Raw genomic sequence first — 15,594 nt, 5'->3', positions numbered from 1 at the left:
AATAACTATCTAATGCTCATGAATATAAACAAAGGAGGAATATAACTCCCAAGCGATGCATGTATTAGACACAAACAGTGTGATGGGGCTATGAGAACTGCCACTGAATACTAGATGCGGACGTTAGCTGGTCTGAATAACACTGTCTATTAGTGTGAGTTCGCGTCGACATATAATTACGTCAGAAAAGCGCGCCGAAACCCAAATAATCCGCTGCACTGAATCGCCAGCAGAGGGCGACATTACGCCACATAACATATGCAAGTCACACCCAAGCGCCAGCAGAGGGCGGAAAAACTCCATAAAACACAATTAACAAGTTGGCCTTTCACTGTACTGACATTTAAATCTGTCTGAGCGGGCATAGTGCGTTAATTGCGTCAAATATTTTAACGGGATTAATTAAAAAAATTAATTAACGCCCGTTAACGCGATAATTTTGACAGCCCTACTTTTTATGTTTTTTTTTCATAATTTGGCTGGCAACCAGTTCAGGGTGTACCCTGCCTACTGCCCATAGTTAGCTGGGATAGGCTCCAGCACCTCCGCGACCCTCGTGAGGAAAAGCGGCATGGAAAATGAATGAATGAATGAATGAAAAAAATTTTTGGGTAAAATCTTTTAAAAATTGCATTTTTTCTTTTAATGTGAATGTGTTAATTTCTTTATATAATATCACGTTTAAGTTATATGCATTTTACTTTTTTTTTCTAAATAAAACCTTATTTCCATTTCCTATTGTAGAAATATTCCTATTATTATTGTCAATCTCAACATTTTTGTACTGCAGTTTTCCTGTCAGCCACTGGAGGACGCCCACCGCATTCTAGCCATCCAAAACGGAGCTTTGCGAGGAGCGGGGATAGCTCGAGGGGTTGGGGGGGTGATGAGGATGAGGATGATGAGGGGGGTGGGTGTTGCGAGGTGGGAGGGGGCGTGCTTAGGAAGGGGGGCAAACAGGGAGAGCTGTAGCAAGCTCGCGCGTCTCAAACGCCAGCAGAGGGCTGCGAGGAACGGACGTGCGTGAACGCAACATTGTAAAGAGCGCAAGCGGGAGAGGATTTTTCTTGATCTTTTCTCCCTCTTTTTTCAATGATTAATATTAATATCAGTCAATAAATCTCGCTTGGCCTCTCTGATGAGTTCAATCCGGCGGGAGTTGACTGAGGCGCGCGCAGCGGCGGCAAAGAGAGCCGACCATGTGCACGCGCGTGGCTGAAAGCATCATGAAGCAGCCTTTGTGGATCCTAACTTTGCTCGTTACTTGGCCGCCAGGTGAGCAAGCACGCACATAAAGTTGCATTGCAATCTGGTGCTTTGTTGCTTTTCTTGTTCGTCGTGAAAGTGGATTGTCTGTTGATTGATCGCACCTGGAAATCATTCCGCTTGATTGGGAAAGACGCGTGATGACATAACCTCATATTTGCAATAATACTCTCATTTATATATATGTATTTATATATATATTTTTTTTTTATTATTTGGTTACATTCAGTGTAACTGATATTTCTGTTGATTTGAGAGTTTAATACATTCATATCTCAGATCCCTCGTATCTCTAAGCCAGGGGTTTTCAACCCAGTCCTCAAGGCACACTGTGGGTCCTGGTTTTTGTTCCAGCCGATCCAGCAGAGACAGTTGAACCAATGAGGCTTCTGCTAAAACAAGCCACACCTGACTGCAATCAACTGATTGCACTTGTAAAACACCAGATTGGGGAAAAAGTGTTGTCATCTTGTTTGGTAAGAATGAAATCCTGCACCCACAGTGTGCCTTAGTGGAATAGGTTGGGAACCCCTGCTCTAAGCATCGTTCTCCAGTGAAAACCAATATCATATCTTCAAAAACAATGGTCAGTCGCCACGTGAGTATGGCTTTGTTTCAAACCATCCTGTGGTGCAAAATAAGTTCAAGGTAATTGTGCTCATGATTAATTGCGTTCAACTGGACTTTTATTGCAGCATACACGGGGAAAAAAATGAAGTTCTTCAACACAAAGTGTGTGTTTGTGTTTTGTATGTGAGTGTGTACATCTTTTTCATGAATGGGTGTGTGTGGGGGCCTCTATGTGATTACTTGTGTGCGTGTGTGTGTTGGTGTAGGCGGTGAATTATGTGTGGATGGCAACATGTGTGTTTTTGTGTGAGTCTGTGAGAGAACTGAAGGGAAAAATTAGTGCATGTAATGGCCGTGTGTATGTGTGTGCACACGCACTTGTACCTGCCTCACCACCTGGGTCCGCACCAACGCGGCCCCCAGGCTGCCGCGGTGGTGGTCCACAGACGCTGATGTGTGGCGACAGCTCAGAGACGAAGCCGTTGTCTTCACACGCTGAGTTTGAGGCCCCGATGAGGAAAAGATGCATTGTTGGCCTCGATGGATTATGTGATGATGGCTCTTTTCACACCGATCCATAAATCGATTACTCTGAGAATCACACCGGCAAGGAATCAGGTGGTGGAGTCGATATATGAATTTGCCATTTCAGATGTTGAAATCCGAAACGTCTTCTATGAAAGTAGTATCATAGATAAAACACCTTTGTAAAATTCTTGCCTTGGTTATGTTCTAGGCTGCTTAGCTATATCGGACACAGTGTTACTTGAATCTGTGCAAGGTACAATGCAATCTCAAGATTATCAAGGTATTCTGCAGAAGAATGTGCTGATGGATGCCACAAAGCTTGGTCTCAGTCCTAGGTCATGTGATTACGATCCAAAAGCCAAAATCAGAGAAGAATGGCTAAAGCGTTGGACAATTCGGAAGTGGCTTTCTACAAGCTAAGTGCTAAAGCCCATTTAACATTGTGGAAGAAGCTGAAACATGCTTTCTGGAGAAGACACCCATCAAAACGGAGACAAATGGAGATGAGTACAGATGAGGATTGGGCCGATATAGCTGTTGGCAGGTGCCGAAGTCTCGTTGACACAGAAATCGTTTGATTGCCGTGATCGCCCCAAAAAATTGTACAATGAAATATTAAGTTATGGGTATTACCGTTTCCCCAAAAAATCTTTTATTTTATTGTTGCTTTTACACATTTGCCTGATTTCAGTGACAATTATGGCTTTTTCTGTCATTACCAGAGGAGTAGCAACAATTCCGTCCATGTGTGTACATTACATTTTTTGGAAGTATTATATGATCGTTAACAGAATGTAAGTTATTCTGCTGGGGGCTGTTTTGTGGTTTTCACACCACAGACTCACGTTACCTTCTGCCAATGTAAGCAGAGGCAGATTCAAGGCATTACAAAGCTGGAATCACCCTTATTTTTTTTCTTTTAGCAGCAGCATTGATATTAACCAAAAGGGTGAGAGAAAGAACTCTCTCTTTGAAGTGTTTCTCGCAGTGCTCGCTTGCCCGTCTGAATGGACCGCCCACGTGAAAATCCATTGAGACGCACATCTTGACCAATAACGACCAACACCACATGTTCAATCGTTGGCATTTTTCTTCAAAAGAATATAATCATATGCTTTTGTTTGAGTGTGGAGAGAGAGAGAGAGAGAGAGAGAGAGAGAGAGAGAGAGAGAGAGAGAGAGAGAGTGTGTGTAAAATAAATATAGAAGTCACAGTAGAGTTTAGTATCCACTTATTGGCTGCCACTGATGGTACGTTAAGTCAGGGGACCAAAATACAGCCCACGGGCCAGCTGAGGCCTGCTGTCCAATTTTTACTGGCCCGCCACAGATTGTTAAAAAAAAGAATCATTAACTATGGCCCACACAAAAAGCTTAAATTCAGTCTACAGTCTGGTCTTTATCTCGGTTGTGATTTTCTTGCATTTTTTTTTTTTTAATTTTGTGCTGTTACTTGACATTTTCTCTTTTGCTCAGCAAAGTTTGTTTCAGTCGGGTAAATATATATATATATAAGGGGGAAAACACTGAGGTGACTTGAAGTTCCGCTGTGTGACCCCCAATTTGGCCAAATTTCAAAATTGTCCTGTATGCATGTGTGGTACATCAATGGAAAGCTTAAAATGTCTATTTTCTGGGGGGAAGAAAAATTTTGAACAGGAGGGCATTTTTGACACCTTAAAAGTAGGTCAAAGCAGGTGAGTGAAAAATAGATGGTTTTAAGAACTTTGAAATTTTCTTTGTAATTTTGATAATCAATACGCATCCACTCAGCCATGTGGGTAGATGTACAATAAAAAAGGAAATTGTGTGAGTAAATGTAGATTAAATTTAGCCCTGTGTATTATTTTGTATAGATGGCTAAATGGCTAAATGGATAATTAGCTTTATAGTTAATGATAACTTTACTGCATACGTTATTTGATTTGGCTTGATTTTAATCTGTGCGAAGAAAAAAATATGTCCAGTGGAATTGTAGGAGTCAAATTCAATTCAATTCAATACAGTGATCCCTCGTTTTTCACGGTTAATGGGGACCACAGCTTGTCGCGGTAAGTGAAACACCACGAAGTAGCGCTCCCCCTGAAGTATTTTTTTTTTTTTTTTTTCTGTGTGTTGAATATATTTATTCAAATTCAGCATTGGAATGAGCTACATATAACACGTTTTTTCACTTTTTTCCCAAAGTATAATTTTTAAAAAATGTGCGTATATATATTAATAAATGGGTTTTAAGCACTTCAAATGTAATAATTATAAGTTTTAAACATGTTAATGTCCCACCGAATTATTTTTAAAGAAGAATAAAGTACTGAACTGTAGTAGAAAAATGCTTGGCTTCATTAAATGCTTCTGTTACCTACCTTGGCTGGGACTCTTGGAGTGACATGTGGAAATTACAAACTGCTCAGGATCACGTTTAACATTTGGCATTTATTGCCGTGAACACAACAAGTCCTTCTGCCTTGAACGTTGCCACACACACATTCATTCCAGCATGAGCTTTTTTATCCCCCTGCCCGCGCAATGCACACAGAGGCTGTCTGTTACAAGACATCACTTCATTGAGGCTACTCAAATCCTCTCACTTACACACAATGAGTTGCCACAGCAACTGTTTAACAAGTTAAACGATGATTGACTCATGCGGCGCTTTTGAAGCCCGTGACTCTGGCAAGATCAAACACAAACATCTGTCAACATCATTAACTTTAATAAGCAACTCCAGCGCACGTGCACTGCCTGCCTGGGGAACAATGAGCAAGGAGAGGGAGGGAGGGAGCGAGAGTGAGACTAAGCGATCAGCTCGGGACAGCTCATCTGTTTTTTTTTTTTTTTTTTTTTTTTTTTTTTTTTTCAATTGCAAAAAACTCCGTGACGGACTGTGGGCCCGAAGTTTGAAGCGCGATTGTGATGGTCCTGGCCGTTTAACTGTGTTTTATTTTGAGAAGCTAAAGTCAGCTGATCCCTGCCTCTGCCAGCTGGCTGCTTCCCCTCCCACTGTGACATTTTGATCGACGCCGGACGGACAGACAACGTCGCCGCTGCTGATTGGCCACGAAGAAAGGGCGCCACGCTTGAAAAGTCAGACGCTGTCAACTGACAGCTGAGGTTGCATTGACAGCATTCGTTCCGCGATCCTCCTTGCCAGCTGTTTGCTCGCCATTCACTTTCGTGTGCATTTGATCGCTAGTTTGATACACTCCCGCTTTTTGGGTGAGATCTTTTGTGTCTATTCGTTATTGGATCGTTTTTGTTCACCACAGTAAAAGAGAACACAGAAGCATTAGGGGTAAGCTGCAATTTCTGTTCAACCCGTTTTCTCCTGTTTTGTTTAGTTTAGGAAGCCAGGGTAGTGGCTGTCTTTTCGTTATTTCCTTTATACGACAAAGGTTTTAGTAGAGGGTGGGATTTAAGTGTAGTTTCCTTTTGTGTGTTGTTTTGGCCTGGGCTTACCTTGAAGCCGCGCTTCTCCGTATTTTGTATATTTTGTTCATTGCAGGTTTGACTCGTGTAAATAAATTGTGCCTCTTGTGAATTTGTGTGGCTCGTTTTATGTTACACCCTTAACGAGCTGTCCGTGGGACGTAACAGCGAAGTAGCGGGGGATCACTGTAGGGTTATGTACTCACATTTGTATGTTCCCTTTATGCATGTGCAGCCTTTTATTGTCAGTCAAAGCAGTCATGTATTCACATTATTTAATTATGATTGAAAAAATATTTCAAAAGCCCACTGCAAAAATTAAAATTTTATTTAACCCCCAAAATAACCCTGGAAAAGATTTTTCGATACATACAGTATATGTATATATATATCATTCCGTGGCTGAACTTCACCATGTACAGACGCACTCTGAGCTCCTGAAGCACTCTCTTATCTTAACCGATAAGCGCTCAGGGCCAGCAAGCTCTGTAACCTTGTACGCCCTGAAATTAATCGAGCTGCTTGACTGGACGCTGAGTTACTAAACCCAGATTGTTTATTGTACAGTTTTGTGGCCATCTGATGTATGTACCATGTCTGAATGTGCGTCTTTAGTTGTATGGGGGACGGGAAACTGATAAGCATTTGCTTCTTCCCGTCCGCCTTTGTCTTCTTCTCAAATAATATCACATTTTGTAATTGTCAATGATTGTCAATGATACCGGTGATGATGACAAAATAACTATTCAAATCAAATCAAATATATGTATGGCGGAAAACACTCGGGTGACTTGAAGTTCCGCTCCGAGACCCCCAATTTGGCCAAATTTCAAAATTGTCCTATATGCATGTGTGATACAGTACATCACTGGAAAGCTTATAATCTCTATTTTCTGGAGGAAGAAAAAAGTGTAGCTGTATAGTTAATGATAACTTTACTGCATACATTTGTTGATGTGGCTTGATTTTAATCTGTAGTGTATATACACACTACCGTCCAAACGTGGACAATTTTGTTTTTTCTATGAAATTGTACACTTTTACATATCAAATGAGGTGCAAAACGAATAGAAAATATTGTCAAGACATTGACAAAGTTAAGAATAATAAGTTTTATTTGAAATATTAATTTTCTACTTTAAAGTTGGCTTTCGGCAAAAAATGCTCCGTTTGTAGCATTTACAGCATTGCGGACCTTTGGCATTTTAGCTGTAAATTTTCTGTGGTAATGCGGGGAAATTCGACCCCACCAGAAGCCCCCCTCATACATTTGATCGGCTTGATGGGCACCTTACGTCCTTACCTTACGGTCAAGCTGCTCCCACAATACCTTAATGGGCTTGAGATCTGGTTATCTTATTATTCAAATGAATTTGTATCATTTCTAACTTTTTTAATGTCTTGACTATATTTTCAAATCGTTTTGCATCTCATTTGATAAATCAAAGTGTGACTTATGGAAAACACAAAGTTGTCCGGGTGACCCCAGACTTTTGAACGGTATTGTAAATTGCAATACCCTTATACCTCAGGACTTGTAGCCCTTAATTCATCCACTGCCATTGCCAGCTATAGACATCAACTCCGTTTCGATTGGGAAGGCTGGCATTGAGTGATCATGTTTCACTGCCATTGAAGGCGATAATAGATGTCCAGTTTAGTTTGACTGTCCCAATCTAAAGGGATTTTATGTCTTAAAATGATGAATGAATTGACAAGTGTCAAAGGGGATATTGGTTTAAATATACTTTTTACAGTGCGGTATCGGTATTCAAAGTAAGGCAAAAATAAACAACATTGTGCTGTTGTACTTTAAATCATTGTGTTGAGGAACAGTAACAAAATATATAATAATATAATTTGAGCTTTGATTTTCAAGGTACCGTATGGGCGCAAGTGGTGGAATGAAATGTATGGCAATTAATTGTTAAGTGTCATGGCATGGCATCAGTAATTAAATATTGTGCTATATCACATTATTACTGCACGGTATCAATACTTGTTGTGGGACAAAATGTTGATATGAAGCTAATATATCTTATTGGGGTCCGACTAAATAATCGTTAATTATATCATTGAGTAATGGCAAGAACGCAGTATCTTGAGACATAATGAAAATATCGTTGTGATATATCGTATTGTCAAGTTCTACGTAGGTGGAGTGGAAAAAAGAAATCAATATTGTCAAGTACGGCATCAATACAAAATTTCTAAATTGTCATGTATCGTAATAGTGATGGAAATAGGGACACTACTGCACCCAAACTGACAATACACCCAGAAACGCACGTTCAAACACAAGTTGGCGGCAGCGTGGGTGGCCAACAATCCCAGCTTTCACCCTATCTCATCATCATGATCATCCGTCGCCGTTTACGAGACAAGAAAGCGGAAAGAAAAAAAGGAGCTTGGGAGAGAATGAAAGGCTTTGCTTGCAACAGTTCAATTACAGATAAGAGGAAATAAGTTGGAGAGAGAGCGCAAGGTGGTAAAATGTTGAATTGCGGCCGGGACGATGGCGCTACCGGAGGCCAAGCAAAGATTAGGCGCTGCTGATTCAATTGCAACGAGTGTGCTGTTAAACGTCCCCTCGGTTGTTGAAATGTGATGATGATGTTTCATGAAAGCGCTCAAGTAATGTGACGTGTCCGCAGATAAAAGTTCCGCTCTTCAAAAGTTGAAATTGAACATTTGATCAAAGTAAAAATGACAGGCTTTCAACTCAAAATTAGACAAGGAAAAGATTTGGAATAATGTATGTAACAAAAAATGTCATCAGTTCATAAGAGGCCACTGATAGAATGAAAGACAACTCCACTAATACTTTTAAATATACAGTAAGTATATCATTACGGCATTTTTGAGGCCATATTATTTATCAAAATTATGTCCCAATCCTAGTATTGATATTCCCTTGTAGTGCTGCAACGACTAATCGATCAACTTGAATAATTTGATTAGAAAAAAGGATTAGAGTTTTGCTGCTTCAAGTGTTTAATTAAAGTGGCGTTGTAATGGTTTGTTTTGAAAGTGTTTGCATTTAGTTTTACTGATTTAGATGGATACACTGTCCTCAATTGGCAACATTGAACATAACATAACTCATTTCACATGGCTGAATCCAGCAGCTTCCTTTTAAGACCAACATAACCTTTGTTATTGTTTGAACAAATTTTTTTTTTAATGCATTCATAATTTAGTTTATAAGTCTATTTAGCCGTTTTTGTGGGAATACGTGTTTGAACCATTTGTTTAGAGCATTGTAAAAAAAAAAAATAAAATAAAATAAAAATTAAAAAATTGGATTTTACAGCAAATAAGCTAGCGGACTTTTGCTATGTAAGTTAGCCGATAGTTCTTTTGTTGTACTTAGGTCCTCATTTATTTTTTTTATACTGTTTGAGGCACAGCTCAGGTATTTTATTTTTTGTTTCTTATCCAAGTACTCGATTATTCGAACTAACTAGTTCATTGAATAATCGACTGCTAAAATAATCGATAGCTGCAGCCCTGCTGCCTTGATATACAGTACATTGATATCTAGTTCACATTTTGATACTAATATTTTGTAACACCCCTCAGTATTGATGATGTACCTTGACTTTAATGATACAATGATTTAAAACTTTAATAATAGTAATAGTTGGGAAAAATAATTACAAATATTTGTGATATGACTTTTTTTCCTGTCACCTGTAATACCGATACTGTACTTTGACACTTACTAATGGAATTTTTCATTAAAACAACATGAAAGCAGCAACGCTAGTGTGGTCCAAAATTGAAATATGACAGTTTCATATAGCGTCAGTGCTCAAGCTTATTTACTGTAACTCTTTCAGTGCCATTACTGACTATTAAAGTCCAATCATGCTCCATTTCATCCTTCTGCTGTGAGTTTTTATTATTCTGTTACTAGTAGACGTCCAATCCATTTGAACTGGGAGGGCTGCCACCGAATGAGCATTTGTTCAATCGCTGTCAGCCGTCCTAGTTCAAATGTATTGGACGTCCATCACGATCAATGGCAGCCAATGATTTAATATCACCATATGCAATTTCTTTCGTTCTTGCTTTCGATTCCAGGAGAAGTAGCCAACTGAAAGGACAAAGAATCCCCAAAAAGGCCCTTTTTTTCAAGTGAAATTTATCTTGCATGTAAATAGATTGCGTTAATCGTAATGCAAGTAAGAAACGATGGCTGGCTGATCATCTGCTGACGCCGAAGGTGTAGAGCGCACCCAGCAGGTAGCTCGATGATCTTTTTGTGTGCGAAAGAGGAAGTGGGAGGAAGTTAAATGGGGGAAGCTACTAAGAAAAAAAAAATCATTTCTTCGCTCCTCTTTTAAATAACTGTGTTTCTATAGCAACCGGCCGCTGGAGGAAAGAGGGGAAAGTGGGGGTGTACCGCCAGGAGAGAGAGAGCGTAAGAGAGACAGAGAAAGAGGGAGACTGAGAGAGACAGCGTTACCGTGGCAACAGAGGAAGAGGTTGAATAAAGAAAATTTGAAGTGAAAAAATACCAGTGTGTAGTGCAGTTAAAATTAATTAAACAGGCCAAGAGTTTATTGAAAATGTAACGAATTTGTCAGAGCATACGTCTGTCAGGACAACCGCGATGGATGTCTATCACTATGTTGGCAATTTTCCCCATATTATAAGTTTCTGTGCCGGCCTGAGAGGCGCTCGGAAATATTTTTGTAATTTTTGAAATGAAACTGCTTGGAAATTTCTCGACATACATGTCTTGGCAAAATGTGAGATACACTTTGAAACTTTTGTTCCACATCATCAATTTACAACAACCGCCAGAGAAATGTATTTCTAAATTTTTGTGCCTACTAGAGATTTAATCAACATTTTCATGATACAGTTTAGTAGTAGTTCTTTTTAGAATGATGATATTTTGCGAAATTACAAATTGGGGATGGCACTGCTCAGCCTCTCTGGAAAGCTCTACTCAGTGGTACTTCCCGTCAGGAAGTTGAATCTCGGATTCAGGATGAGCAGTGTGGTTTTCGTTGCAGCCGTGGAACAGTGGATCAGCTCGATAACCTCAGCAGGGTTCTCGGGGGGTCATGGGAGTTCGCCCAACCAGTCAACATGTGTTTTTGGACTTGGAGAAGGCGTTCGACCGTGTCCGCCGGGGAGTCCTGTGGCGGGTGCTCTGGGAGTATGGGAATCAGAATCCCTGATACAGGGGATCCCGTCCCTGTATGACTGGTGTCTAGGTTTGCTCCGCATAGCAGGTGTTCTGACAAATTTGCAACCCATCAAAAATTGCAACTCTGCGGTTCTGCGCATGCGCGTAGCGTTAAAAATGGCTGCGAATTCAGCGATTCCAAAGTAAACACTACAAACTTTCTTTAAAGAAAGGAATATTTAGTTAAGTTTAATCATGGAAGGACATGTAGAAAAGTACTCCTCAGATACTTCCTACCATGTTAGCTGCACACAACAACTGCAACCCGCTCTCTCACTGTTAACGACTTTGCCATGCCGTTAAGTATTAATTTACTACGCCATTTTCATGTTGCACATGTATGTTTATGATGTAACTAGTTTTTTTAGCACCTTGGATTATATTGAGAGTCCAACTGAATGTAAAAGGGGGCTTTTTCACCGCCACAAAATCTTTGGGAGCAAAATTTTATAACTGAGCAAATTTTGACAGAACACCGGTTGTAGGTCAAATCCGTATTCAGTGAGGGTTGGACTCCGCCAAGACTGCCCTATGTCACTGATTCTGTTCACAACTTTTATGGACAGGTTGTCTAGCCGCAGCTGAGGTATTGAGGGAATCCAGTTTGGTGGCCGTATTGCATCTCTGCTTTCAGCAGACGATGTAGTTCTTTCGGCTTCATCAAGCTGTTGACTTCAACTCTCACTGGAATGGTTCGCAGCCGAGTGTGAAGTGGTCAATATGAGAATTGGCATCTCCATATCTGAGATTGGTCCTCAGCAGTGTTGTTAATAACGGCGTTACAATATAACGGCGTTACTAACGGCGTTATTTTTTTCAGTAGTGGGTAATCTAATTAATTACTTTTCTCATCTTGGCAACGCCGTTACCGTTACTGAGGACGGAAAGGCATGCGTTACTATGCGTTACTATATTGGTCGAAAAGTCTGAGGGAGACGGACTCACCGAGACGACAGAGCAGGAGTATGGAGGAGGCAAGAAAGTTGTGACGCCGAGCAAACGCGATGCTAGGTAGCTCCAATAATACATGTTGTAGCCGATAGCTAGTACAAACTACGCGCGCATGTTATGGTAGATATGGTAGACTTGATAGATATCACTTGTACTGTACATAGATATAACTAGATGCAAAATGACAGACATGGCACTAAATGAGTTAGTAGACAGCCGCCATCTTAAAGCAGTACTTTTTAGGACGGCTCTGTTATAGAGAACCTTCCTAGCGAACCTAAGTAACTTTTTATCTAAAATACTTCTAAATCGGCAAAATCTTGACTTGAATCTATCTTTAAATGATGAAACAGTTTTAAAACTTTCATATGTCATAAGTAGAGAGAAGGGAACTAATGCAATAATGGGAGCAATTTTAACAACTTTTAACAGCTGATTCAGGGTAAAGGGTAAATTAGGGTAAAGAATTGGGCTCGGGCCAATTGTACCCAAAACCTTCACAAAAAACTTCACATAGTGTGGCCAATGTTTTTTTTTTTTTTTTTGGGAGGAAAAAAAAAAAAAGTAATTATCACCAATTACTTTGCCAAGTAACTAATTACTCTTACATTCAGGTAATTGAGTTACTAACGCAATTACTTTTTGGGAGAAGTAATTTGTAACTATAATTAATTACTTTTTTTCAGTAAGATTAACAACACTGGTCCTCAGTTGGGAAAATGTGGAATGTCCTCAGGGATGTTGTCCGGCTAGCCTGGGAACGCCTTGGGTTCCCCCAAGAAAAGCTGGATCAAGTGGCTGGACACTGACAGCATCCACAAAGATGATTCTATTCCTCAGTCCATTTCAATTTCAATTACCTAACAACATATTCACCCAGGTAAAGACACTATCTTTGCCCCAGTCACTAAACCCACTGCTAAACATCTTATCACAAGCATGCCAACTTCTTTAATATTTTTAATGGCAGTTTACCATACAGGATAGTAATTTAGGTCATTGAGAAACCCTACAAGTTTGCCATCTATCGCGTTTTTTCTTCATTTTCTGTAGTTTACATTGATCGAAGGCATCTCCAATGCATATCCTTGTCTAATTTCAGATTTTGTCATCACTCAATTGAGATTTGTAATGAAATTTTATGCTCATTGTTAATTCGGACACTTTGTAAAAGTTGTAGCAGCCTCGTTTTAAATACCCTACAGATTACTGAGCTCGGGCAACCTTGAATACAGATTGAGAACTGATCTCGTAATTGGCTGATTGGTGGCGAGTAGGACATCCATAGTTATCTAAACAAATCAAATCAAAACAATAGAACTTTTACGGGCTGACAATTTACTTTTAACCCTTTAACACCTAAGCCTGTTTTGGCCGAATTTGCATGCATTTGATGTTGCCTTTATATTTCAAAGAAAAAATAGTTTACAATGGCCAAGCTGGGTCCCTTTTTTCAGGACACCCTGAACTTCATGTCCAAACTGTTGTTTTCTTCACTGACCAATTATAATCCACATTTTGGACCCAAAAAGACAAAAAAATCCCAAAATCTTTTTTCAAATGTGTAATGTTGATGTCCCATTGACAACCAAACATGCTCGACCAACCGTTTTGAAGCTTGATAAAATTTTTTCAACTTGTTTGGATAAACTTTCAGTGGAAAAAAATAAATAAGATTCACTTCCACACAAATAGCAAGTATGGTAATAGGCGTTTTTGGCCTTTACACATACTGTGGTCAAAACAGGTTATATACAGTGCAAAATAGTGAGAAAAAAAAATTATATTCAGTATATCATCTAACACAAAAATGGTTTGGAGGATATCTCTTTGTGAAGTGAGGTGTCGTACCCATCACCTTATCAAAAGTATATACATACATGCAATCAAGCTTCTCGAACACACATCTACAAAAAAAAAAAGAGTATAGTGAAGAAAAATTATATAACATTGAAAAAAAGTATTGACAAGTAGTTCAGTTCAATTCAAATTTTTCAGGCATGCGACCCAATATATATATATTTTTTTCCGCACTCAATAAAGCTTCTTCTTGAACAGGTCACGAAGCTGCGTCACACACAACGTCACACAGCCGACTCTTTCGCCGTTTGTGCGCTGCTGTCACTTCTACTCGCCGAGACGCCCACTCATCCAATGAAAACAACGACAAATACGGCTCATCTTCTTCCTTGAGTGAATTAAATAATGCATTAGCTTGCGCTAAATGTAGTTTTAGATTCATTGTGCACGTTTCGAAGTCCCTCGCTCAAACCAGCCGGTCGTTGCTTGCTTTGCTTTCATTAGTTGTCGCCTCACTTGGAAATTTATTAAAAATCATCACATTCGGTTCGTCCTTCTTGACATCACAACAGCTCTTGGGATATGTGGTCTTTTGTGCTGCTTTCGGTTTTGAAAAAGTACAATAAATGATGGAAATATGGAGATAGATACATGGTCCATGCAGCGTTTTAATGCATATTTATAAGTGCAATAAAACTATAAAACTCAAATGACATTATCTCCCGTTTTTCTTGGTTGATTGACTTCAAATAAAAACTGGTGTGGACATCAACTTCTGCACTTTCAAATGAGACCAACCAGCGGCACGTGGGTGACATAATTACAGCGTGACGAAGCTTCAGAGACGATATTCGTAAACGCGTAGCTGCCGACACGTTCGGTGTTAAAGGTTTAAAATGCTTAACCATTGATACCATTGTTAGAAGTATTTGAAATAAAGATGTTACTTTAATGTCTATTGAAATATTAGAGCCATTTAATGAATAATTGAAGTGCATTTCTCACATATGACTCCTTTAAGTTCGTGACAATTTTTTTTTTTTACGTGCATTGAGTAATCACTTACAATTGTTTATAAGTACAGTACTAGGAGTTTCACACTACATCAAGGATTGATATACTGATCGGTAAAGCCCAATTACATAAAAATTGATCGAACTGCAAAAATCTTTTAGACATGCCGTTTTGATGTTTTTAAGAATGAAAAAGATCTTGATTGTGTTAAATGTGTTAAATGAGATTGTGTTTTACTGACCAAATGCCCTTGAATCGAATCAAATAGTGGCAGACTTTGGTATAGCAGCAAAAATATTGTTCCATTACTCAAGTAGTCAATATTGTTATGAAATTGGTGCTTTCAGTTGCGAAAGATAATGAAGTGTCTTACCAAATTAACGTTAAAATATTTTTTAGGTTTTGATTTTGTCTTGGCACAGCTCCAAGGAACATTCTCATTGTTATGCTGATTTAAAACAGGAATTTCTCCAGGCTTCTGGTTTCTTTGAACAGGATGCGTTGTTTGGCTTTGCTTCTTCGATTCTTAGCTCAAGACCTCACATGACCTCTATCGCCAAGTGAGCAATGAGTGGTGGAGGGGACGGGGTAAGGGTGAGGGGGCGGTCTGCAGCCACAGGAGGATTGATTGGGAGTCTCGTGGTTCAGGCAGTCGTGACCACCTCGTAGGGTTTCTCCATCAACGAGGCAAAATAAAAGAAAATGGAAAGATGCCTGGAACACTACTGTAAGGTTTAGTTTATATAACTGATGCTAGAATAATCCATTTGAGCTTCTTAACTATCAGTTTCCACTCTCATTAACAAGTCTTTCCAAATCTCCGATGAAGTACCCAAA

At 39.5% G+C, this 15,594-nt stretch overlaps 1 protein-coding gene across 2 annotated transcripts in view; it reads left to right on the top strand.

Annotated features, from left to right (window-relative positions):
• Positions 1-965: 965 nt before the first annotated feature.
• Positions 966-15,594, top strand: part of kirrel1b (kirre like nephrin family adhesion molecule 1b) — a 118,947-nt gene continuing 104,318 nt past the window's right edge. For both annotated transcript variants that reach the window (XM_057857318.1, XM_057857320.1), the window contains exon 1: positions 966-1,275. In XM_057857318.1, the coding sequence (XP_057713301.1) occupies positions 1,200-1,275 (76 nt within the window). In that variant the 5' untranslated portion in view covers positions 966-1,199. The remainder of the gene's footprint in view (positions 1,276-15,594) is intronic.

This window comes from Corythoichthys intestinalis, chromosome 14 (genome assembly GCF_030265065.1).
Source record: "Corythoichthys intestinalis isolate RoL2023-P3 chromosome 14, ASM3026506v1, whole genome shotgun sequence".
NCBI lineage: Eukaryota > Metazoa > Chordata > Actinopteri > Syngnathiformes > Syngnathidae > Corythoichthys > Corythoichthys intestinalis.
This window is presented reverse-complemented; position numbering and strand designations above follow the sequence as displayed.